General features: G+C 48.6%; 1 protein-coding gene across 2 annotated transcripts in view; it reads left to right on the plus strand.

Annotated features, from left to right (window-relative positions):
* ARHGEF9 (Cdc42 guanine nucleotide exchange factor 9) overlaps positions 1–26,455 on the plus strand; it is a 239,128-nt gene that overhangs the window by 37,983 nt on the left and 174,690 nt on the right. For both annotated transcript variants that reach the window (XM_068151950.1, XM_068151951.1), the window contains exons 3-4: positions 2,431–2,578; positions 7,041–7,150. In XM_068151950.1, coding sequence (XP_068008051.1) covers positions 2,431–2,578; positions 7,041–7,150 — 258 coding nt within the window. The remainder of the gene's footprint in view (positions 1–2,430; positions 2,579–7,040; positions 7,151–26,455) is intronic.

Genomic DNA, 26,455 nt, shown 5'->3' on the forward strand with positions numbered 1-26,455 from the left:
GATATTTCTGTTGATTTCTTGACTGTAAGATTATACATGAGACTTCCACGGGGTCACGTCGTGGAGAATGAAACAAAAGGTAGGAGTTGGAATCGTGATTTCTAAAAAGGAGCTTTCATTCTGCTAAGTATCTCTCTGTGAGTCACAGAATGCCAGAAGCATGGGGTTGGGAGGCACTTGTGGGGGATCTTCCAGTCCATCCCCCTGCTAAAGCAGGATCACCCACAACCGCTTGCTCAGGATCACAATGTGCAGTTTGTGCCCATCGCCCCTTGTCCTGTTGCTGGACACCACTGAGAAGAACCTGGCCTCACTGTCTTTCCCCCCACCCTTTAGCTCCTGATCAGCATTGAGAAGATGCCTGTACCATGTCCCTCAGCATCACATCTCCATGGCTCTGAAACCCATCCAGAGATGGGAACTACACCACTGCACTGGGCACCTTGGTCTAGGCCTTGACAACCCTTTTTGGGAAGAAATTGTTCCTGTCCATCCTAAACCTCCTCTGGTGCAACTTGAGACTGTTTCCTTTTTACCCTATTGCTTGTTCATCGAGATAAATGGCCAGCCCCCACCTTGCTCCAGCCTCTCTCTGGGTTTGTTTATACAGCAGCATTCCCTATTTCATGTCCCACAACAAGCTAGACCTCAATATTTTGGGAAAAAAGCTAGAAAAATTCCTAAGGGTAATACAGAATGCTAAAGAATGATCTGAAGCTGATGTTCTTGGTGGAGTTGTTGTGGAGTGAGGTGAGGCCACCTGCAAGCAGCTGTGTACATCTCCCCAGTCATACCAGAAGCCATCAGGAGAAGATGTAGATAGGATGGTATGTAGGTGGATAGGGAGGTATGTGCAAAGAAAAGCAGCTGTGCTTACACAGAGACTTGATTTTACAGGTACTGGGTTGCAGGAAGCTCAGTGTGTTTATATGAGCTCTTCATTAGCAGCTAAATCATGCAAGACTTGGCTTTGAGATGTTCTTTTGCAGTTACCTACTGCAAAGTGATTCAAGTGCATGTACGCATGGAGAGTCCTTGCTCTGCTCAGAAGGCTCCCTGTAGCCTCCTGATGACTCCAGCAGCCCAGCAAGAATAGCAGTGCTCTTGTGTTCATTCACCTCCTGTCCCCTCCATAGACCATCTGTAGGCTTCCGGTGATGGAATAGAAAAAGACCTTGTGTGACCTCTGGAAATACCTGGAAGGGAGTGTTTTGTGAAGATTTTTGGGAGTGAGGAAAATGACATCCTGTTACTAATTTAATTCACTTTTGTGTTGATCATCTTATCAGGGAGACTGAGTTTTGCAGGAGTTGTTCTTGATGGGTATCCCAACTTTGTTCTAAGAACTTGTAACTTGTCCTAATGCTGTGGGCAGAGATTATTTTCACCCTGTTGGGTGAGCACCCACATGGACTGTCCTAAACCTCACCATTGCAAGCTTCTTGCTCTCCTCCATGACTGTCTTTCAAGTGATGGAGGAGTCTCTGAAAAATCCTCTTGTTCCATTTTCCACTTCTTACTCATGTCTCTTGATCGTGACTGCTTGTGAAGACCAGTGGTGACTGCTAGTTGTAACCTGTTTCCTGTAGGCCACCAAAGGATGCATCTCCTAGTTCAGTTCAGGAATGCCCCTTGAGGCAGACCTCCTAGCTGTCCATGTTCACTGTGCTTTGAATGCCCTAGTTGCTCTTAATCACCCTCAGGAGTCTTCCCCTGGGCCTTCCACACTTTAACCATGGTCCTGGCAGCCCGTGTAAGCTTTGTCTTGTGTGCTTGGTCCTTCTTTGAGCCATGTGCGAGGAGTGTTGGCCTCCAGGTCACCTACAGCTGTGTCTTTGTCTGGCCAGGGCTTTGCTGGGCTCAACACCAACCTAGGACCTGATTTCCTGTCTTGACCTTGGAGCCACCTCACCACCATGGAGCAGTCCAGCTGTCACAGGGCTTTGTCTGACCTTGATCTGTAAAACTGACTCACCTGCTTTAGCATAGACCTGCTTCATTTCCATGAATATGTCAAACGATCTGAAGTGTAGTTCACCTTGGTCACCACCTCCAGACCTAGCCTGGCCCATTGTTTGGGCACTGTGGCATGGAGCAGACAAAATGCTGTGCAGAAAAGAGCCCTGTGCATGACGTGTTACTCTCTGAAGCGTCGTGGAGGTTAAGTGCTACTGGAAGTTGTTGGACTTGAGCACCAAGAGCTGTATTCAGGGTTTGAGCCTCATGTGGTGGGAGCTGGGGCTCTCCCACACCTGAACCAGCAAGTCTTAACCTTTCAGTCAAAAAATGGAAGCAGGTGCAGATTGAGTGAGGAGGTCAAAGGTGTGCTGGAATGTCGTGACAGCGCTACATGTTGTTGTGTTCTGTGATGGCTTTACCTGAGGTTTGACACCTATCAGTAAAACTTTTCTCTGCCCCTTCTCTTGCCAGCCGATGTCTCATCCTTCTCAACCCTCCCCACAAGCAGCACCCTTCAAAGCCCTCGTGGAGAGATGTCGCTCCGAGCCCCTCTCCCAGAGCACCCCCATGGGGCTGGACCAGGTGGGAGGGCGCATGCAGCACTTGCTCAAGAGACGTGGTGAGTAGCTTTGGGCTGTTTCTTCTCCTCTGGGTTTGTGTTTTGGTCCTGCCTGTCCTGCAGCTCAAGCAAAGGGCAGTATGGGTTGAAAAGTCAGGAATGTGGCTTGTATCTATGCTTAGTACAACCCTGGAGCCAGGTGAGGGAGCTCTGAGAGCCACATGTGAAGGAGTTTCCTTTTGTGTACAGTGTAGTTATGAAATCAGACTGTTTAATGTCTTTGAACACAGACCCCACAATTTGATTATGAGAAGATGAACAGGCACAGAAGGTTCTAAAGCTGTTCAGCAAAGAAGGCTCTGGGGAGACATAACAACCTTCTAATACCCAAAGGGGGGGGGGCTACAAGAAAGCTGGGAAGGGACTTTTTACAAGGGCTTTACTGGTAGGACTGGAGGGAATAGATTGAGTCTTGAGGAGGGGAGATTTAGACTTGATATTAGGAAGAAATTCTTTACAGTGAGGGTGATGAGACATTGGAACAGGTTGCCCTGGGAGGATGTGGATACCCCTTCCCTGGGGGCATCCAGGGCCAGATTGGACATGAGCAACCTGGTCTAGTGAAAGGTGTCCCTGCCTATAGCTGGAGGGCTGGAACTGGATGATCTCTAATGTCCCTTACAACCCAAACCATTCTATGAACGTGTGACCTTCTGAGTATTTCTCTAGTGGCTCCTTCATGGCTTCCTGTCCTCTCACCAGGCTCTGTGGTGAGTAGTTGCTATTTGGAGGTGGTGAGGGTGATTGATATTTCAATCACAGCTCAGGTCTGATGTTTCTTTGGAAACACAGCAAGGAGCAAGAGCTTTTTTTATTTTTCTCCCATGCTTGGGTTCTCTTCCTGGTCAAGAAGAGAGTCTCATGAGCCAAAGATGATGAGCTGCCTTCTCCCTTTAACCTGCTCAAAATGAGGAAGCACTGCAGAACGTGTTTGCTGGAAGGGTCTGCTTTTGGCAGGTGAATAGGTTGATGATGAATACATGACATCATTTTTTGGAAGCTCTAATTAAAAAGATTGATAATTAGAGTCAGGAAATTATTTCCTGAAGAGACTCAGCTAACACCAGGAATCCTGTGATTTATCAACTGGTAGGTTTGGGAATGGTGCCAACATGTGCTGGCATTGCTGGAGAGGACAGGAGGGTAAAAGCTCTGCTTACTCTGGGTCTAGCAGATTCATTTTATGTGCTCTCTGATGGTGATATGTCAGATGAGACTGATCAGTGGCTCCATTTCTTCTCAAGCTACTTAGAAGCAGCAGGCTTGTGGCTTTTGGTGCTGCAGATGTGTACACCTGTCATCTGGGAAACAATTTATAGGGAATAGTGTGTCAGAACATGAGGAGGCTGAGGGGAGACCTCATTGTCCTCTACATCTACCTCAAAGGAGACTGGAGCCAGGTGGGGGTGGGTGTCTTCTCACATGCAAGAAGTGACAGGACAAGAGGAAGTAGCCTCAAGTTGAGCCAAAGGAGGTTCAGATTGGGTATTAGGAAGAATTTCTTCACAGAAAGGGTTCTCAGGCACTGGAGCAGGCTGCCCAGGGAGGTGGTGTTTAAATACCCTGGTGGTATTTAAAAGATGTGGTTCTGAGGGACATAGTTTAGTGGCAGTGGCTGAGCAGCAGCCTGTGGGTTGCAGCAGTAGGACTGGGAGCAGCAGCCTGTGGGTTGCAGCAGTAGGACTGGGAGCAGCAGCCTGGGGTTGCAGCAGTAGGACTGGGAGCAGCAGCCTGGGGTTGCAGCAGTAGGACTGGGAGCAGCAGCCTGGGGTTGCAGCAGTAGGACTGGGAGCAGCAGCCTGGGGTTGCAGCAGTAGGACTGGGAGCAGCAGCCTGGGGTTGCAGCAGTAGGACTGGGAGCAGCAGCCTGTGGGTTGCAGCAGTAGGACTGGGAGCAGCAGCCTGTGGGTTGCAGCAGTAGGACTGGGAGCAGCAGCCTGGGGTTGCAGCAGTAGGACTGGGAGCAGCAGCCTGTGGGTTGCAGCAGCAGGACTGGGAGCAGCAGCCTGGGGTTGCAGCAGTAGGACTGGGAGCAGCAGCCTGTGGGTTGCAGCAGTAGGACTGGGAGCAGCAGCCTGGGGTTGCAGCAGCAGGACTGGGAGCAGCAGCCTGGGGTTGCAGCAGTAGGACTGGGAGCAGCAGCCTGGGGTTGCAGCAGTAGGACTGGGAGCAGCAGCCTGTGGGTTGCAGCAGTAGGACTGGGAGCAGCAGCCTGTGGGTTGCAGCAGTAGGACTGGGAGCAGCAGCCTGGGGTTGCAGCAGTAGGACTGGGAGCTCTGGGAAAGCAGTTGGACTTGATCTCAGAGGTGTCTTCCAGCCTCAACAGTTCTATCATTTTATAATATGAGCAGATAATGGATGGTGGCAGCACATCAGGGTTCAGAAAAACAAGGAAGGAACAGACATAGTAGTGCATCTTTAACTGCTGCATTTTCTGTGGGGGTGCTGAGCTTCCTAGCACGTGGGGGAGCAGCGCACATACAGAGCTCTGAGTGTGAGCAGCGCTGTGTTGGCACGTTGCTGCCAAGTGCTACTACGTGGGCACGTTGCCTCTGGAGCCCGGTAGCAGCCTCTCGCTGGCGCTGCAGCTCCCTTCTCCCCGAGTCTAGAAACTGAAACGCGTGCGGCTAAAAATACCCACGGCCGCCTGCGTCAGCAGCGCTGGGGAAGTGGGGCTCGCTGCAGTCTCTCCCAGCAACGCTGGGAGAGATCCGGGATCGCTGCCCACCCAGCCATGCCAGGGCTGCAGCAGGCTCCCAACTCTCTGGTGCTGTGCTCTCAGGGCACGGCAGAGGCCCCAGCGATTTGATGCAGGGGCAGGGAGCACGGAGCTCCCCGTGGGTTTGGCTGCTGCAAGGTAAAGGTGACCTGAAGCTCAGGAGTGGGAGGTGAGGATTGCCACTCTCCTAAAGCCTGCAACTATTCACCCTTTGTTATCTGGTTTCAGATTCACAGTTTGCATCAGGCTGGAAGGGACCCTTAAAGGTTGTCTTGTCTAAGCCCTGTGCAGTAAGCAGGGATATCTCCAGCTGGGTCTGGCTGCCCAGGGCCACATCAAATCTGATTTTGAATGTTTTTGAGGATGGGGCCTTAACCACATCCCTGGGCAAACCTGTTCCAGTATCTCACCACTCTCACTGTGAAGAACTTCCTCCTTATGTCCAACCTAAATCTACCCTGTTCCAGTTTCAAACCATTGCCTCTTATCCTATCACTACAATCCCTTCTAAATCCTTCCCCAGCCTTCCTGTAAGTCCATTTCAGATACTAATATGTCCCTCTGCAGTGACACAACCTTTGCTGGGGTTAAAAGGACCTCAGGTAAAAGAAAATCAGTGTTGTGCCTCTTTGAGGGATGAAATGCAGAGTCTGGCTGTTTTCTATGGCTGCCTTTCTCCATGAGCCAGCCTTCAGGGGCTGGGAACACCCGTGGGTGTGTGTGTGTACACACAGACACATACATGTGTGCTGCTCGACCACGTGCATCTGCTGAGAGGAGCCTGCACTGGCAGCTGCTGTGGGGGCATGAGTGGTGCTCAGCTCTTTTCCTTCCTCCCAGGGGCTGTAACTCCAGGCTAGGGGATGTGAGGAGTTTGATGGAGGAAGGGATGACAATCTGACCTTGCCAAATCTGGCAGGGGAAGCACCTTGCCCTCATACAGAACGGCATCCTTGCCCCCCCAAAATAGAGGGCTAATATGAAGAGGTGAGAATTTGAGTTGATTAGCAAAGCAGAGCTTGATTTTTGAAAGGTGAATTGCCAGCTAGTCCTCTTCCTCCATTTGCCTCTTCTTCACAAGCTGTTCTGTGCTGGGCTCTGCACCATCTGTAAGGCCAGGCTGAGCTTTGGTGCAAATGCTGTAGCTTGCTTCAAGCAGAATTACATCTGTGAGGGACTGGTCTGAAAGGCTGAGAAGTAGCCCAGATTCTTTGCAAACCGTTTTCATGGACTTTCCCAGGTTTTATTTTCTGCCTGAATTCAAGGAGCTGTTTCTTTTCCTGTGGAGCCCAGCGACTGTGAAGCTGGCATTTCCGCAGGGCCAAGCTGCTGAGGTGCTGGTAGCAGCTCTGACCCAGGGAGCTATTGCACTCGGAGTGCTGGTTCCTGCTGGCTGCTGCTCCTGGGAGAGCATTTGGGCTTCACACCCAGCCTGTCTGACCCCCCTTCTTGTACCACCTCTGAATTTGGCTCTTGGCTTTTAGTTTGTGCCCTTGTTTCTGTAGTATCCAAGCCCCGCTGCTTCTCTTGTATCCCAAGAAGAGCCCCGAATAAAGCTTCTAAATATACTTTCTGCTGCCTTTCTCTACAGAGGAGGTTGAATGAGTCTCTTGCAAACAATTTTGTTTCTTTCATTTCAAAGAACAGCCTCCGCCCCCAGCCTGAGCTAAAGCACAGCATTTATCTTTTGTCATTCCTCTGTGTTTTGTTTCTTTTCTGTTCCTGTGGATTTTCTCCTGGCAGCTGAGAACGAGCAGGCTTCAAAGACCCTGAAGGTGCGCGGGAACTGCCGCAACGGTGGCCGTCGATGGAACCTCTTCAAGCCTGGAGCTGAGAAGCTACAGATCAGTAGGGTAAGGAGTTGTTGGGGAATATGCCTCTGCATGTTGAGCCTCAGAAGCTAACAGTGTGCTTTGCTAACAGCTTCCTCGATCTGTGGTTTCTTCAACCAGAGATGGGCTTTTGGAAAATTACTGTTAAAGAGTTATGTTGTGGCAGTAAAGTAAATGTGTTACCCTTTATCCCCCCACCCAGGATTATTTTCCCTTCCATGTATTCCAGAAGCTTTATGGTTTAACAGAGGTGTTGGGCCTCTTGTTTCTTTGGCTCAATGTTCTTTGCAGTTGGAGGGAGCTGTGAAGTTTGAGACTGCCTGTAAAATTGATGATTTAAGTTTAATTCTCCTTCCCTTTTTTAACTATGTGGGATTGGGTGCTGTTGCCAGTGACAAATTCATCTCACTGATGTTTTCCCAAAGTGTTTTGCAAATATAGGCACACTTTACTGTGAGTTTTCTGTAAGTGATGCTTCTAGAGGGGGAAGTGAAAGCTGTCCTCAGCCTGTGGATATCTTTGTGGCTTTCTCTGGGAAAAATGAAGAGAAGATGGCAAAAGTGGTACCACTTGTCTGATATATTTCCCTGCTTGTGTGGAGGGTTGCTTTTCATCTCTGCTGTGCAAGAGCATTTGGAGTCTGGAGACCTTGGTTGTTCCATGGTCTTGTTTTGTGAATCTGATTTCACTGATACCAACAATTTTAAGACTCTGAGTTGTCCAAGACCCAGAAAACTTTCAACCTGGCAACTAACGTGACGCAAGGAGAATTTTCTAGTGACTAGGGCAGAAGGGGTTTAGCTCCTGTTGCTCTTCTGGAGCAGATAAACAAGGGATAATCTGGGAGCCAGGAATTTCTCTGCTGGAATCAACAGGGGGGCACTGACCTTCTGTGGTTGTGTCTTTGGTTCTTTTCCTTCCTGTTACTGTCCTCCTTTACCAATCCTTTATTGTATTCATTTTCCCTGTGATGCCTGATAAACTGCCTTCCTGAACTGGGATTACCAGGGAGGATCTGGACTCTGTCTCTCCATTGTAGAAGCAGTGAGTTGGCAGTGATAGAGACTGTCTTCTCCAGCCTGCCTGTGCTGGGTGTTGTGTTGGCTTCCAGGGGACATGTGTGGGGATGGACCAGGGTTGTTTCAGTCACTTGTAACTTTCTGTAGTGCTATCTTGCATCACTTCTGTTTTCTGTCCTCATTTTTTGTGGGCTGAAACAGAAGCCAGAGGATGGATAAGGAGTTTAGCCTTCCTTTTCTCTTCCTTCCCTTTGGCCTTTATCTTGCTTCACACACAAACTGCTTCTCCCAGCTCAGGAAGGCTGTTTGGTAGTGCTGAACATCCAAGCTGTTGGAAGAGAAAACAATCCAAATCCAGTTGAGCTAGAAGCTTCAGCAAACCAAAAACATTGCTCAAGTTTGGGAAGGGTTAGGGAAGAAACATCTGTTTCTCCAGTGGTGATAACCTAGGAAGGATGTAGAACTGGAAAGGGACATGAGGTTCTCATGAGTGCAGAGATCTGTGCATGATGTTTGGCTCAGATACATATGTCAAGACCTGTGCTTCACTGGGACAGAGAATTGGGTTTGGGTGCTTATGGAGAAGCCTTCAGAGACTTTTACAGAGCTGCTATTGGGCAGCTTTATTGCTTAGCCTTAATTACATCCAAGAGGCAGGTGTGACACCTCTGCTGGGCTTTACAAGTCAGAGGGATCATGTTAAATGCTGCAAGAGGAGGTTATATGAATGTGGCTTGCAACGGCAGTGCTGGAAAGTTCATCTCTTGCCTGTGCTCCAAGCTGGGTGAAGATCTACAGGTCTGTAAATCACTTCTCTGCCAGAAGGACAATTCTCCTTTGGCAAGATTTATAAATTTGAGGTAAGATTTGTGGGCTTGGCTATCTCTTGTTCACTGACAGCTGACACCAGTCAGGTGGCAGAGCTAGCATGGAAAGGAGGGATTTATACTCCCAAACCAGAGGTCAGACTTCTGCAGTTGTGCCTGAATTCCATCTTGAATGAGAATGGTGGAGAGTTGCCCAGAGATATGGTTGAGGTCCCATCCCTGGAGACATTCAAGGTCAAACTTGATGGGGCCCTGAGCAATCTGATCTAGTAGATGTCCCTGCTTGTCTGCAGGGGGGTTATACAAGATGACCTTTGAGGCTCCCTTCCAACCCAGTGTGTTCTATAAGAGAGCAAGAGTGGACTGAGAAAGCATCAGGCTTGTCTTAGTGGTGTTGGTGCCTTTTTGACCCTTGGGAAATGGGGGTGGTTGTGCAGAAAGAGCATTGGTGTCACTACATGTCATGCAAAAAACTGGATGAGAACCTTGTGAACCCTTGGAGGCTGCTTATGCTTTGTGACATATCCAGGTTTTTGACAGAAACATTTCCCTTCCTTTTGGATAGAGTGACTTAGAAATGGCATCTCTTAACTACCTGCTGACCCAGTAGTCTGCACTGATACCTCATCCTAAGCCCAAGGAGAAAGGATCCCCTTTCTCAAGACCACTGTTTGTCACATCTGGTAGCAGTGTCCATAATTTTGCAGCTGGATGCATCTTAATCGTTGTCTCCAGACATCAGGGATGGCAAAATGCAGTGGCAGCAGTAAGTGTTGATAGGAAGAAAGGAGAGAAGGGCAAGTGTCTGTACCTGTGTGCTATCTCATCTTCATCTTAGGAGTGCATGTGATGCACTGTACTTCCCCTTGTACTCAGCACTGCTGAGGCCACACCTTGAGTACTCTGTTCAAGTTTTTTGGGCCCTCACTCTAAGAAGGACATCAAGATGCTGGAGCAGGTCTGGAGAAGGACAATGAAATTGATGAAGGATCTAAAGCACAAGTCTAGTGAGGAGCAGCTGAGGGAACTGGGGTTGTTCAGCCTGGGGGAAAGAAGGCTGAGGAGAGACCTTCTGGGTCTCTGCAACTCTGTGAAAGGAGATTGGAGTCAGGTAGTGCTGAAAGGGTTCTCAAACACTGGAACTGCCTGCCTGGGGAAGTGCCTGAGACACCATCCCTGGAGATGTTTAAAGATTGCAGAGGTGTGGTGCTGATTTAGCACCAGAGCTGGCAGAGTTAGAGAATGGTTGGACTCAGTGGTCTCAGAATTCTTTCTGTTGCAAAACAGCTTTATAATTCTGTGCACAAACCTGTATTTTTCTTCCTGCTCCTCTCAGCCATGCCCAAACTGTCCTAGCAAGTGTCTGCAAGGCTGGGCACAGCCTTCAGAAATGTTTTCTGGAATAGGCAATGTTTGTTAGTTTGAATAAGGAACTGAAGCATTGGAGGAGATAGTACCTGTAGAGATGTGTAGTGATTGATCTCTTTGTCCTGTAAATTTGAAGCAGGATAAAAGTGAATAGGGCCAAATTTAGATGACTTTTAAAAGCTTCCACTATTTGTTTTTCAGGAGTATAGTTTTCAGCCTGAAGAAAACTGAACTGAAACAGTTTATGTGCAAAGCCTTTTGGTTTAGGACTTGGGTCACTTAGAGCCTTTGCTTTTATGGGAGCAGCTTGGCATGGTCATCAGGACCAACTTGCAAAGGACCACAAGGTGCCCCAAGCTGCAGGCAGCTGAAATGCCAAAGAGTAACCTGAAAGTGCCCTCAGCATCTATCATGCCTCCGTGATTTACCCTCAGGCACATCCTGATCCCTGGGGCGATGGACAAGGGGAGAAATGAGTTCTGATCTGAGAGGTGTTGTATGGTCTGGATGGCAGAAGCAGAAGGGAACATTCACATCCTGGACTGGTTTCATTCTGACTCAAACCACTGGCCTCTGCTGCTCTTTATGAAGGGACTTGTTGCATCTTCTCAGGTGTCTGGTCTAACTCATCTCAGCTCTGCTGTGGGGATGTATTCCAGTGCTCCCTAACATCAGAACCATCCTCTCCAGGTGTGGAGGCATGTGTGTGTTGGTTCCTTCCACCTTACCTGTGACTAGAGATTTAATTTTAAGCCTCTCACTTAGCAGAGAACTGCAAACCTTGCTTTTCTCTGCTGCTTTCCCCACTTCCTGTCCTGTGTATACAAGGTTCTCAAGCCCAAATTTCTATGCTGGAGGAAGCCCCTAATTAGCTGGAATGGAAACTTTGCAAGGGAGCCAGCATCTTTGACAGCCCCCATACTAATAATAGGCAGACTGCTGCGCAAAGGTGCTGAATATTCACAAGAAAGGCACCATCCCAGCCTGTCCTTGCTTCTCTCCAAGACCTGAGCTATTTTCAGAGGCTAGTGGGGGGCTGACACTGCAATGATGGTGGATCTGCAAGTCCACAGCTCCCCGGGGCTAATTCCCTGCGGGCATGTTGATGAGGGATGGGAAGTGCAGACAACCAAAAGAAGAGAGCAAAGGGAAAGTTGATTTGGGTTCTCTCTTGCTCTAACTGTGCTGCATCGAACAGGGAATGCTGCTTGATATTCAGCACCAGCTCTCCTGCTTTCTATTTTTAGCTCCTGGCATAATGCTGAATGAGCATTTTGTTGACTGGGGTTATTTTTTTTTCTTCTTTTCCCTGTTTGAAATGTGTCCTGCACTGTTTCTCTCTGGCTTTGCTACCTGGGGGAGGCAGGGGGTGTGGTGGGGATGGGGGATTGCTGCATTCAGCTACGTGAGCTGGGTGTAATCAGCAGTTTTCAGTCCTGTCCATGTGAACAGGCTGATGGAAAAGCAGAGTCCCGTGGCTTTCCTGCTGCTTAATTAGTTTAAATAGCAGTGTGCTGGTTCCGAGGGGTTTATCCATACATGTGGAGGGCTGCCAGGAAAACACATCCTCTTTGGATCTCCCTTCCCTCATTTTAAACCTTCAGTACTTCTGCTGGCAGGGTAGGTCCCATCTGCATATTTCTGGGGGCTTTGTTCTATGTCTAAACCTATTGCACTGCTCTACTTAGTGCTCTGAAATCTTTATATAGTTTATTCCATTGCTTAGGTGGAGATAATAGTGTTCCAGTTTGTGCCTCTTGCCCCTTGTCCTGTCCCTGGGCACCACTGAGAAGAGTCTGGCCCCATCCTCTCTTGTCTCCCACCCTTCAGCTCTTGCTGAGCATGGATAAGATCCCCTCTGGGGCTGCTCTTCTCCATGCTCAACAGCCCCAGGTCTCTAAGCCTTTCCTCCTCACAGAGAGTCTCCAGGCCACTCAGCATCTTTGCAGCCTCCACAGGACTCTCCAGTAATTCCTTGTCTCTCTTGAACTGGGAAGCCCAGAGCTGGATCTAGTAGGCCAGCTGTGGCCTCACTAGGGCAAAGCAGAGGGGGTGAAGAAACTCTTCCATTGCTTTCTTCTGTGAAGCCAGGCTTTTGTAGCTGGTTTTGGGTGTTTTTTTGCAAGTTGTGAAGAGCTCTGCCTGTGCAGCATTGCTAAAAATAAATAAATAAAATCGGCTTGCTCATTCAAGGAGGAAAAGCAATTCAGTCCATGCTGGCAGACCCTGATGGCCTGTCTCAGAGCCTCATAACTCTCTGATGCTGTTCCATGGTCCCATCTGTCTGGGTGAAGTGTGCTCAGCAAGGAGCTATGAGTTAGTGGAGTTTGCAGCCTCTTAAAGATCTAAGGTTTGGTGTGTCCAATGTGATTTAGTTTATGAAGTGGTCAGAGCACAGAGAACATTGAATGTGTTCAGTCTCTGGTGAACTCTAGGTCATCCTTAAACCCATTTGCATCCATTTTGCATGAATGGGTCATGCTTTGAACTTGCTCCTCGGAGACTGTGATGAATATTAGTGCAAAATATACTTTAGGATGCTGAGTAGCAGAAGTGAGCAGCACTTACCAGCTCACCATGCCTTGGTTATTTTGTCTTGCTTAGAAATAACATAAGGAGTGCTGGAGTTCTGTACAGAGCAGTGCTGGGGGGACATAAACCCAGAGTACTTTGTTACATCATCACTGTCACAGCACTATGGAACCTCATGAAGTTCAACAAGGGCAAGTGTAGAGTTCTGCACCTGGAGGGAACAACCTTCTATACCAGTACAGGGGAAGGGATGTCCTGCTGGAAAGCATCTCCAGGGAGAAGGACCTGGGTGTGCTGGTGGATAACAAGTTCACCATAAGCCAGCCGTGTTCCCTCATGGCTGAGAAGACTGTGGAGCCTGAAGAAGAGCAGCCTGAGAGGGGATCCGATCAATGCTCAGCAAGAGATAAAAGGTGGGAGGCAAGAGGATGGGGTCAGACTCTTCCCAGTGGTGCCCAGGGACAGGACAAGGGGCAATGGGCACAAACTGGAACCCAGGAAGTTCCACCTGAACAGGAGGAGAAACTTCTTTGGTGTGTGAGTGCTGGAGCCCTGCAGCAGGCTGCCCAGAGAGGTTGTGGAGTCTCTTTCTCTGGAGAGCTTCCTAACCCAGCTGGCCATTGTGATCCTGGGCAAGCTGCTGTGGGGGCTGCTGCTTTATCAGAGGGTTTGGACTGGATCATCACTTCCAAACCATACTAACTTGGGATTCCATAGTTTCTCTATTACATCTGGTGACAGCAGGAGTTTAGTGAGTGTGAATCTTTACAGGGAGGGGAAGCTTGAAATGACTAAAACTTGGAGTTGTGGATTTTTGTTCTGGGTAGCACCGGAAAGATTTGAAGTTCTGAACTTGTAAGAGGTGCTCAGAGGTTACATGCAGGCCTGCATTAAGAATCTCAACTTCCAGTTCATGATGGTCTTTATAGTTGAAGTTGGCCTTGGGGTGTTTTGTGTGCAGCTGCAGGTGGTGGGTACCACATCCTACGTGGTGTTAAATGTGTGTATGACAGTGACTGTACAAAATCACTTCTTCTGGAGTTCAGATTCAGCTTCTTGTCCTCATCTTAAACATTAGATTGGAATTTCTCCCTATTGCTCAGTAGTTCCACCTTGATTGCTCTGCTCCAGCTTGTTACTCAGCTGTGTCTCTGTGCTCTGCTCTGGGCCATGGTTTGTACAAAAGCAACTTTAATGGAAGCTCGATTTGCGTTGCTAAAACCTTAATGACATTTTGCTTGGCAGCAGCCTGTGCTCTGTGTGGTTTGCCCTTCCCCAGTGCACTATGTTCTCAATAAGCTAAAGTCCGTGGTAGGTGTAGCATGAAAAATCTCTGAGTAAATATTGGAAGAAATGCTTTTGTAGTGCTTCCTAAGCTCTGGCTGTACTTGTGATGCAAGGCCACTGCAGTGTCACCAGTATTTAGCTGAAAAGGAGCTAAATTTGGGAGGGAAAGGCAAAAGCACAGGTCCTACCTTCAAAATCTCTTCTGTAACTGCTGAGATGTGAATCTGAGTTGCATCTTCCATCCAAAAATGCTGCTGAAGCTGATGGTTGCTGTCTGGGTCCATACGCACAGGAACTCATCAAGGGATGAAGGGGTCACCATGTGTGTGGGTCCCTGCACTCTGAGATGAGATCTGAAGCGCTTCACTGCATCATCAAACTGACATGGCCAAGGGAAGTTCCACTTGGGCTGCAGTGTGGCGGTGGGAAGACTGTCCTACTCCGGAGTGCAGTATCATCATGCCTTCAGAGCTCTTCATTTGTTTTTGTTGATGCTCTGGAAAGAAGCTTTGGGACCACTCCCTCTGTTCCTTTCTCAACTTCTAACCTGATACCCGTGTAGTGTAGATTTAGTCTGGAGAGTAAGAAGAAGTTTGTTACAATGAGGATAGTGAGACACTGGAATAGGTTGCCCAGGGAGGTTGTGGATGTCCCCTCCCTGGAAGTGTTCAAGGCCAGGCTGGATGAGGCTTTGAACAACCTAATCTAGCGGAAGGTGTCCCTGACACCTGCAAGTCTGAGGCTTGGAGGGAAGGTGCTCTGTAGTTTGCTCTGTTATGAAAGCAAGATGCTGAAGTTTGGTTTAGGTACCACAGGTAGGATTAAAGGATCTAATTCTGTCCTGGGTTTTGTCCTGCAGGATTACAGTGCTTTTCATACCTGAATTAAACCTGGAATGTTAACCCAAGACTGTGCTTGGAGAAGGAGGAGTAGAAAATTAACAGGCTGAGAAGCTGCAAGGGGAACTTGGTTATTACATTAGTGAAATCATATGGCCTGTAGTGAGCTCAAGGAAAACTTCATCTCTTAATGGACTGCACAGAATATAGAGAATAATGCCTCTAATAAATCTCTTTCAGCCTCTAATATCTAGGGAAATACATTATCCTGTTGTCTAAAACCCTTGAGAGATCAATCTTATCTGAACAAAAATAGACATTTCATGTTGGCTGTGCCTGGTGTGACAGGGTCAGCAGTTGCACTCCTGTGTAACTGGGAAGAAGCTGGTTGCAGTGCTGCTGTTACCAGCATTAGATGATGTTTACCATCCCAATACCAAGAGAGACTCTGCCGCATCAGGATCTGTTGCAGTGTCCTTTGAGGTGAGGATCCTGAACCTTCATGAACTGGCATCAGAGAAACCACACCCTTGTCAAGGACACAGTGCAGAGCCTGTGGCCTTCGGGAGATCGCCTTTGGAGGGGTTTTTGGCCACTGCTGTGAACTACTCTTACCCTCAGCAGTTTTTGACTCGTGCTGAGCTTGGGCACTGATTGCTCCCCAGGTCAAGATCCATTGTCTTGCAAATCTACATGCTACCAAAGTGTCAGTTTCAGTCCTGCTTGTCTGCTACTGTGTTGTGTGGTGGGATCCAGTGTAGGATTTCTCCCCAGTGATGCTATGTATGATTTGGGGAGTGAGAGAAAAGGAAGCAAAAAAATGGGTGCAAGCCGGAAAAAGCCTGCTATAAACCACAGCTGGGATGGGATGCCCAAGAAGCAGATTCCTCCAACAGAGATGAGTCAGTACTGAATGATTCCCCTTTACACTCTTCACACAAGAGCTTACTTATCCACCAGCAGAAGTAACTCCACTGCTGCCCTTTGTATGACAGGTGCTCCTTAGCGCTCTCTCTCTTGACGTGCTTCCAAATTTTAAGTGAGTTCAGCCTTGCCTGGAGAAGCAAGCAGGTCCCACTGCAGCCAGGCAGGGATGTGTGACTGTCTTGTAAAGGGGACTTGCTATGCTGTAGGGGTACTTGGTGTCTCTGAGATGTTTAGATGTGGAAGTGGGTATGTCAGATCAGCATCAGCATAATGCTGGGGAAGGGACTGAGCTGAATAGTGAGCAGCATGCTGCTAGGCAGTGACAGGGCTGCTTCGGTGCAGCTGTCTGTCGGGCACTTAAATAGGCTGCAGTAAGGTGATACCTTCTAGGAAGTAGGAAAACAAAGAGGAAAAAGAGGTCAATTAAAGAGTTTCAGGACTTCACTGTAGCAGTGATGTACTCAGGTTGCTTGGCAGTGATGCCTGTTCCTGGAATTGCAGAGGGCAGTGGTGACGGAGGCTGTCTTGTGGGATTGCCTTTGTCTTCTGAGTGCTGACTCCCAGACGCTGAGCTGTGTGGGCTGCTGCTGGCTGGAGCACCTCTGGGAGATCTCCACTGTCTGCAGTATGACAGACCTGTGTCTTTGCATTGTGAGGCTTTCACCTCCACAGTGACCTCATGAAATGGTTAATCATAGAGTGGTTTGGGTTGAAGGGACCTTCAAAGGTCGTCTAGTCCAACCTCTCTGTAGTCAGCAGGGATATCTGTAACTAGAGCAGAGCCCTAAACAACCTGACCTGCAGTGGTGCCAGGGATGGGGCATCTCCTGCCTCTCTGGGCAGCCTGGGCTGAGCTCTCACCACCCTCAGTGTTGAATATTTCTCCCTTCTTTCCAGTTTGAATCTTCTCCTTTTAGTTCAAACCATCACCTCTTGTCACAACAGGCCCTGCTCAAAAGTCTATCCCAAACTTTCTGATGGCCCCTTGAAGTCTTGGAGGCCATGGTCTCTATCCTTTCCCTTTACTGTGGTTGGGCTTTATAAGGGATTGGCCAGTTTATGGTCTTGGGTTACCCAACTATCTGTGTGACTCCTGTGGAGCCAGTGAGTATGTGCAGTGAAGTGGCACAAGCTCTTTTAATGCTGGGTGCAGAGGTGGGTAAGGATGATGGTTGAGGGAGGAAGGCAGTGAAGGGAGTTGTCTCAAGGGTAAACTGAACGCTCATCCTGCCCAAGTGTGAAGCTCATGCTCAGGCAGATCCATTCTGAGAGGCAAAGCTTTGGCTATGAGTGAAGTAAAAACCTGAAGCACTGCTACTTCCAAAACAAGGCTGTGCTAAAACAGAAGTGGGTGATTTTCCTGACTCAGGTAGCTGGGCAAGGTAGGAGAACATTCAGTCCCACCTCTGCAGCAGTTTGCAATGACAAATTGGCTATAGAATTGAAATTTTGTTCAGCTTTTGCCAGTAGCTGGGGACTGGGCAAGAAAAAGCTGTGCTTGGATCTTTTTTACACATGACTTACTTCCCTACATTCTTTATTAGGGCCATGTCTTCCTCTTTTCAGATATCTCACTTTTATTTTTAACACTGGACAAATATCAACCATCCCTCAAGAGAGATCTGTGATTACAGCTCAGTTCTGACAGTTGAGAAGAGTCCAGCGGACATCTTCGCCTCCTCTGAAACGCTGCTATTTTGAGCTCTGCCTTTGTTTTCAACCATCAGTGATAAGTTTGTGTTTCCTGTAGGTGATATTTTGGGTTTGATGTGAGCTGTTACGAATCAGGTCTGCAGTGGATCTGGCTGGAGTGGTTGAAACTCCACTCTGCAAAACAGTTGCCTTCCCGTGCGAGGTTTGTTTTGTCTTCTCTGCTTTGAGACCCTTTGTCAAGAGTCAGGGCTGGGCTGACCACCAAATGAGTGCCAAAGGCTCCCCAGAAACCTCTCTGCTTCCCAAAGGGAAGAGAGACTGATGGGGTGGGAAAAACTAAACCAGCTGGGAGAAAAAGAACAACAATCCAATGAAACTGAGACATAAATCAACATGGAACCCAACCCCTGATGGTAATGATGTCGCTGCTGGTGCTGGGGCCAGGCACTGGGCAAGTCCCACCCTGGACTCAGCAGCAGATGGGAACCAGGTTCAGGAGCTGGATTCTGGAGCTAGGTTCAGGAACACAGGGATCAGGATGGAAGGCAGAAGGGGCAGAGTCCTCCTGGGACACCGGCCAGGGAAGAAGAGGCTTGACCCTGGTGATCCCTCAGTTGTCTCCTGAAGATGCCCTCCATGGGTTGGAGTCTCTTGTTGGGTAGTTGAGGGTCACCTGTTTTGTCTGCTCTTCCTTACAGGTGCCCCCTCTGCCTTTCTGGCCCCAAGGTGGGGCAGTGCCCTTGGTGTGCCCAGAAGGAAGGCCAAGGCAGAGCCTTTCTGCAGCCCAGCCCTTTGCAGGAGCTCTTCCCCTCAATTTCTCCCTGCTAGTAGCAGTGCCTGGCTTTGCAAACCCGCCCTGAACTTCAGAAAGTGCCTCACTGAGCAGAGCCTGAGCTGGGAAGTCCCATCCTGAGCACAATCAGTGCTGGTCTATCTCAGACCAGGACATGACACATTGTCACCCTAAGCAGAGCAGAATTTAGGCCCCACGTCCCAGCTGGAATTTACATCTTGCTGAAGCATTTATTAAGTGCTTCTTCAGAAAGGCTTTGTTTTTCCCTCCTTTTTGTTTCTGGCTTGGAGATAAATCAGAGTGAACTTTACAGACACTTTTTTTGGGGAATCAGGCATTTTCCAGCTATTATTTTGCAGACTATTAGAGCGGCAGATCATGAGGTGGGACACTCAGTTATGCAAACAAAGCCACGTCACTCCTGGCCAAAAATAGCTTCAGTCCATGTGCATTAAGGTGGAAACGATGGCCTTTGGTGTACACACAGCAAACAGCCAGGGGAGAGGGGGGAGGTGAGAGGGGAGGCTGCAGCTTTTTGGTTAGAGCTTCTCAGGAGGTGTTTAGCAAAGTGGGTTTTCCAGAGAGTGGCTGAGGGTTGCTGCTCATAATTTTGGTGGAATGAGGGACACTGACTTAAAAAGGGGACTGGGATTATGAGAGGGGGCACTCTGCTCCCAGAGGTATTAATTTTTAACATCCAGAGGGTGAAAAAATACTGGAAAATGGTTAAACAGATATTTTCTTTCTTTTTCTTCCTCTCCACAGTTGCTTTCTAGCACAGTCTCTGCAGTCTTGTGTGATGCTTAGCCTGGTGGCTCCTTACTGAGGGAAGATGGTTTCACATCTCATTGCAGAGTTGTTTTGTTTGCTGCCTTGGCTTAGGTCTTCATCTGTTTTCATTTCATCTAGCACTGCAATGCCCTGAATAATTTGGAGATCACCCTACTAGGTATTTGCTGTGTGCTTGTGGACCTGCTGCCTATTAAGTTTAGTGGGTGTTTGCAGCAGGGATGTGGTCCAGCTTCCTTTAATATGTAGCAGGTTACTCACCACCAGGCTTAAAATAACCCTTTTTCTTATCTGCTGTAGTATCACTCCACTGAGATCCCTTTGCACTGCTGTGTATCATTGCAGTTTATCTTGCTCATAGGAGATCCTGTAGAGTTTCTGGCCTAAGATACAGTTTGGGGTAAATAGAGGGGATAAAGTAGGAACTCAAGTATGGAAGGTGCAGCTTGCAGGTGTGCAGATGGAGTCTCCATTGGATTGAAGCCTCCTTAGCGTGAAGAAGAGGAGGCTGAGACAAGACTTTGTTGCTTTCTACAGCTACCTAAAAGGAGGATGGTGTGAGGCGAGTGTTGGCCTCTTCTCCCAAGTAGTTGACAAGAGGTAATGGCTTCATGCTGTGCCAGGGTAGGTTTAAGTTGGATATTAGGAACAATTTCTTCCCTGCAAGAGTGGTCAGGCATTGGAAAAGGCTGCCCAGGGAGGTGGTGGAGTCACTAACTCTGGAGGGGGTTCAAGAAATGTGTGGATGTGGCACTTTGGGACATGGTTTAGTGGCCATGGGGTCTTAGATTGGTGTCTGGACTTGATGGTCTTTTCCAGCTGAAACAATTCTATGATTCAGATGCTTTGCCTCTTCCAAATCAGAGTGTTTTCCAGACAGGATTCCTGCGTTTAGGTTGTGCCAGCTGCACATTGCTGTGTTCCAGAAGAGCTGACCACATCCCAGCATCAGCATGAGCATGCAGAAAGGGGAGATTAGTGCTGATTTATTGGCCTGTCAATTAAAGAAGAGCACGAGGATTCTCACTGCATGGCTGAGAGGTTAAGTATTGTGGTGACAGCAAAAGCTCAGCTTTCTTGAGGGAACTGCTCAGTTTCTATACATTTAGGTTTAATTAAAACATTCATGCGTCCTGCACTCCTCAACATCAATGCTGAGATGCACTTGGAACCACTGTCAGGGGAATACATTGTTATGGCATCCTCTTTCCACATCTATTAGCAGGAAGAGGATAATTGAGGAAATCTCACACGGATTTAATTGGGGACTGAGGGCAGGAGCAGGGAGGGAGAGAAACACAACAGAGAAGTAGGTCAGAAGTTTGGCTCTGGGTAACTCTTGCTTGACACTGAGCAATTGAGCTGAGTGGCTCTGGTGCAAGCAGCTGTTAGGGCTGCTGGAATTTTGGGGTTAACCAGGGAATTGGTGGTGGTGTGAAGGGAGCTGCCTGCTGTATAGCTTATATAATGTGCCATGTATAGGCTGGTGAAGGTCCAGTCATCTAGTGGAGCATGGAGTTGCAAGGGTTGGTGGTGATCCCTTGTGGCTCTGTACAGGTTGGGTGAGGAAAGTGGGGTGGCTCAGGGCAGTTCAGCCACGTTTGGGGCAAGCTTTGTGCACTGTGAAGCTCTAGCCAGGAAGGCAGGTGTCCTGCAGCTGCCTGCGACGTGCTGGAGAGCAGCATTCATGCGGGGATCAGCTCAGGGCTGTGTGGGGAATTTGTACTCCTTTTTGCACTCTCCACTTGTGCCACAGAACTGTGGCTCTTGAGCTGGCAACAGAGCCTCTAAAGTAGGGCCAGGATCTTCTTCCAGTTCTGATTTCATGCCTTGCTCTTTGCCTGCTGTGGCTGTGACACGTGGCTCTGTTCTGCAGATCTGCATGAGGCACTGGAGCTCTGATGACGCTGCTGCTGTCTGCTCAGATCCACAAACCTGCTGTGCTCAACTCTGGGTGCACAGTGCAGCTGCCTCAGCAGCCTACAGTCCAAAGCCTCCTGGAGCCTCAGGCTTTTAGTCAAGGCTCTAAAGACATGCAGATTTTCTTTGGGATGCTGCTCTGTCTTGTGGAACCTCAGTCTAGTGGCTCCTTTCTTGGTTTTTGGACTTAAAGGTCCCACTTGTGGGCTCTGTTTTGAACTTTCTGTTCTGTGCTTGAACAGTCCCTAGGGTCCAGAGGAGGCCACAACCATAATGAGGGCTGAAACAAACCTCTCAGCTGTGAGGACAGGCTGAGAGAATTGGGGTTGTTCAGCCTGAGAATAGGAGGAGTCTTCAAGGAGACTTCTCAGTACATAAAAGGGCTGATAAAGAAATATGGGGACAGACCTGAAATGGTTTTAGAGATGGGGCATCTCCCACCTCTCTGGGCAACCAGGGTCAGGATCTCACCACCCTCAGTGTCAAATATTTCTCCCTTCTCTCCACTCTGAATCTCTCTTAGTTCAAAGCATCACCCCTTTTCCTATCAAGGGGTACTCACTGCAGTCATGTGCCTTGGGATTTTTTTGTACCACTTGGAGGAAGAGCAGCACTGTTGCACTGGGGGAAGCCCAGTAAAGTTGGTGTGCAGCACAAACTCTGGGTTTGCTGGGGTTCCCATGCCCGGGGATGGTCAGGATCAGTGAGCAGACAGACGCAGCTGCAGGGTGGCCTGTGGAGTTTTCCAGTACTTGAAGAGGAGATGGGCACTGAGGAGAGGATGGACACCTCAAAGCTGGGCTGCAGAGTGTGCATTTTGCTGCTTGTCTCCCAAACCTGGAGCTGGGCAAAATCCATGGTTGGTGCCTTTCCCTGCCTATCCCATTGCCCCAAGCCCCACGCTTTAGCTCTAAGCTGGGAGCAGAGCAGCTCGAGCCAGAGATGCCTGTGGTGTGTTTGCTGTTGAATACAGCTGGTGGCCCTGGGTCAGAAGGGAGTCTGTTGTTCCAAGCTTGTGCAAACAGTAAGCAGCAGTTTGCCCTGAAGAGCCCACAATGCAAACACAGACACACACTTTGTAATAGGCAAAGCAAAAGTAGAGAAGGGCTTTAATTACAAATCCTACTGTTGAATATTTTTACTGGGTTTCCCCACAGCTTCTTCCATCAGCAATGCCAACCTGAAGCATCAACAAACACAGTTCTGGCTTAGAAACAGATTCAATTAAGAAATGCAAACACATAGAAGAGGATGGGGGTTGTTTGCCTCTGTCTTTTGAGCCTTGAGGGAGCCTCTTCTCAAGCTTTTTTTTATCTAGTCACACAGAGCAGAAACCTTTTCAGCTCATATTTAAAAAGCAACAAATGATTCTCGTGCTAGCAGCAGGTGACAGAGTGTTTCTCAGGCTGGAACATGGGGCAAACCCCTGCCTGCCACTTGGGGCTTTCACTGGCAGCCCTTCCAGCCAAGGGTTTTGGGTTTCACTCCTCACTTCTGCTTTCTAGGATTCTCTTCCCATGGAAGAGCACTATGGGTGCTGCTGTGCTGCTTAACCTGGATATTTGCTCTGGGATGAGTCTTTATTATTTTTTCCCCAGCCCACTGGGACTGGAGATGTGTTGGCTTGTGCTGGAACAGAATGTACGAGAACTCCAGTCCTCAAGGATGTGGCTTTGTGTACCACAGTGGCTGATGTCAGAGGAGGGAAAAGGTCTTGTTTTCTCCGGAAATCTTTATTCTTAATGTGCATTGGAGAGAGAGAGAGAGGGAGGGAGGCAGGCAGGCAAAGAAGTGTGTTCTGCTAAACCTAAGTTAAGAAGCTTGTTCAATTTTTAAACAGTTACATAAAGCCATCAAAGCCTGACAGGAGAGAGATGCGAGTTTGTGCACAAGAGAAAGGGAACAAGGAGCGGAAATGCAGTGTTAAAGTTAATTCCCCCAGGTCTCAACCTAAAACAGCCACAACTCGTGGATGAACCCACTCCTGCTCTCTTTTTTCTGTTTCCTTTCTCATTTTCCCCCTTTCTTGACAAAGGTCTTCATGTCCTGGCTAAGTGTGAATGCTTCTTACTCAACACTCTGGCGCTTTTAGCACACCAGCTTGGGGTCCAAATAAGCATTTCTGTGCTACCCGTGGGGAAACAACTTTGTGGACATAAGCACTGGGAATAGAGCTTGTCTGAAACACAGTCAGGGATGCTGGACTCCATGTTCCTGCTCCTCAGCACCTACGTCTGTCTGAGATTCCCTGCAAATGTTAACTTCAACTGACAGGTGCTGCACTTGGGTCACAGCAACCCCGTGAATGCTTCAGGCTTGAAGCAGAGTGGCTGGAAACTGCACAGTGGAAAAGGACCTGGGAGTGCTGGTTGACAGCTGGCTGAGGATGAGTCAGCGGCGTGCCCAGGTGGCCAAGAAGGCCGCCAGCATTCCCCCCCTGGATCAGCAATGGTGTGACCAACAGGACCTGGGAAGTGATCATGCCCCTCTGCTAGGCACTGGTGAGGCCACATCTTGAATCCTGGGTTCAGTTTTGGGCTCCTCACTCAAAGGAGGACATTGAAGGGTTGGACTGTGTCCAGAGAAGGGCAAAAAAACTGATGAAAAGTCTGGAGAGGAGATCTGGTGAGGAGCAGCTGAGGGAACTGGCATGTTCAGCCTGGAGAAAAAAAGACTGATTGGAGACCTTCTGGATCTCTCCAGCTTCCTGAAAGGAGGTTGGAGTAGGGTGGGGGTCAGTCTCTTCTCTCTAGTACCAGGTGATAGAATGAGAGGAAATGGCCTGGAGTTGTGCCAGGGGAGGGTTAGGTTGGGTATTGTGGAAAATTTCTTTGCTGCAAGAGTGGTCAGGCACTGGAACAGGCTGCCCAGGGAGGTGGAGGAGTCACCATTGCTGGAGGTGTTCAGGAAGCATGTGGATGTGGCACTTTGGGACGTGGTTCAATGGCCATGGTGGTGTTAGTTTGACAGTTGGACTTGATGGCTTTGAAGGTCTTTTCCAAGCAAAACAATGTTATGATTCTATGGTCTGGAGTACTCAACACTCCTTGGTGAGGAGCAAGTGCTGCCTTGACCAAAAGACCAAAGCCAGCCAAGCCTACCTAAAAAGTCTGATGGTGTCTTTTCCTCAGTGCAAGAAGAAATTGGAAGCTTAGCACAGTGAGCTTGATGTGAGGCTTCCAAGGCTCACAGTAACTGCTGGTGAGAAGAAATTTGGGTCCCATTCACAAGTGTCAGGTTGTTTCTTCCAAAAGGAGGAAGCAGGGGTAACCTGCAGGGATAGCACTGGGGTCATGCTGTGCTGTATGAGCCTCACAGTCAAAAATGTGCCTGTCTGTGAAGGAGCACAATCCACAGCCCTCAGACTAAGTGTGGGTGCTGCCTCTGCTTTAAGCTTTGTTGGCCCTGGGGTCACATCTCTCTTTGGCACTGTGCTGTCAGTGGACCTGTGCTGATTGGTCAGTGGGGCCTGGGCATCTGATCTCCACAGCTTCCACCATAGCTGTGTAAGGTACTGGAGAATTCAGTTCATAATAGGATGGGAGTATGAGCTGCTTAGGAGCTCAGTGTTGGGAATTCATCTGCTGTCTTTGAGGGTTCTGTAACGCAGTCGTGGAGCTCAGACCTGGGTTTGACCTCAGGTTGGCTGGCTGTTTTTTCTTGGTCAGTTGTTTGACCTCGACACTGATGTTCAGAGATTAGTTCACTTTGCCTGCAGTCTTTGGGGGCAGTTTCCTGATCTTCAAAATTCCCTGAGTTTCAGTTTTGTTAGTTCTGATGGTGTTTGTTACTCCCTTTGCCAGAAGAGACTGGCAAGTGGACTTTGAGGAACTCCTCAGCACCCCTTGACCATTTTCCTGCAGGTACTTTGCAGCTGGATGTTCAGGAGCTGGTGGTACACCATTCATATCACAGAGTATCTTTGGTTGGAGGAGGCTTTCAAGATTATCTAGTCTAACCTTTGACCTGGCACTGCAAGGTCACCACTAAACCATGTCCCTATTGCCATTAGACAACAGGTACTTGGTGAGGGCTTGTGCTACAGCATCGCTCCTCTCCGGATGATGCGTAGAGATGTTCCAGGTCTTTTGAGTAATATTAATCTATTTTTATCTACTACCTAGGTACTAGAAATCCATTATGTCTGGTTCTGTCTAGACATGATCAAGGACAGAGTTTCAACTTCCATTACTTTTTGGTAGCATTAATATTCAAGCATGCCTTTGTCTTCAAATGTATTCTGAAAGCTATTGAGGAAATTCATGAAGAATAAAAAGAAGTCCTCTGACAAAAAGGATGTCACATCACAGGGGTATAGACAGCGGGGAGCTGGCATGTCTGCTACCAGAGTGCTTTCCTCTGGTCGCCCCAGGACTCTGAGCTATGGATGAGATCTGGCTGAACAGGTACAAGAAACTCAAATAGCCTTGTGATGGAGCATGGCTGTGGTAGGGTTAACTGCTGTGGACCCCATGACCTCTGTATCAGTTGTGATCTTTTTATTCAGCTGCTGAAATTTCTAATGAGGACTCTATGAGGAACTCTGTGAGGAGCAGTTGAGGGATCTGGGGCTGTTCAGCCTGGAGAAGAGGCTGAGGTGGGGAGACCTTTTTTCTCTCTACAGCTCCCTAAAAGGAAGTTGGAGCCAGGTCTCCTCTCCCAAGGAATAAGTGACAGGATAACATGAAATGGCCTCATTGTGTTAGAGGAGGTTCAAGGGTTGAAATTGTTCCTCATATCCAACCTAAAAGGTTGTCAAGGCTTGACCCAGGCTGCCAGGGCAGTGGTGGATTCCCTGTCCCTGGAGGGGTGTGAAAGCCATGTAGATGTGGTGCTGAGGCACGTGGTGCAGTAGTGACCTGGCAGTGCTGGGTTAACAGTTGGACTCAATGATCTTAAAGGTCTTTTCCAGCCTAAATGACTCTGTGTTGTTGTCTTCAGTGTCGAGAGCATAGCTTTGGTTAACCTTAGCCATTCACCATCTTCACATCTGCTGTGAGGGAGATGTTTAGATGACTATTGCTGCTACACCTGTCATGAGCATAACAGTTGTTCAGTTGAGTCTTCAGGAGGTTACAGTTAATGGTGCTTGGTTGATAGGTGAATGCTGTGGCTTGATGCTCTTTGGAGAGCAGAGCTGGGAGCCAGGAAGCTTTGGGAGAATTGTCCTTACCTAAGGAAGGTTTTTGTCAGGAATGGGTCTGTCTTTCTGCATGCACATCAGAGCTTTGTTCTGTGAGATGGGTTCCTAGGAAAAACAGTTGGGAGAAGTGCTCAAAATTCAGGTTTGCATGAGGCTGCCCTTTAAAAAATTAGTGGCACCTGAGCCTGTGAAGAGCTCTTGTGCTGTCAATTGCACCGTCTCCTTCCTG

Source organism: Melanerpes formicivorus, unplaced genomic scaffold, assembly GCF_026170545.1.
Source record: "Melanerpes formicivorus ecotype bairdi unplaced genomic scaffold, bMelFor1.0.p_v2 SCAF_22, whole genome shotgun sequence".
In the NCBI taxonomy this organism is placed as follows: Eukaryota; Metazoa; Chordata; class Aves; order Piciformes; family Picidae; genus Melanerpes; species Melanerpes formicivorus.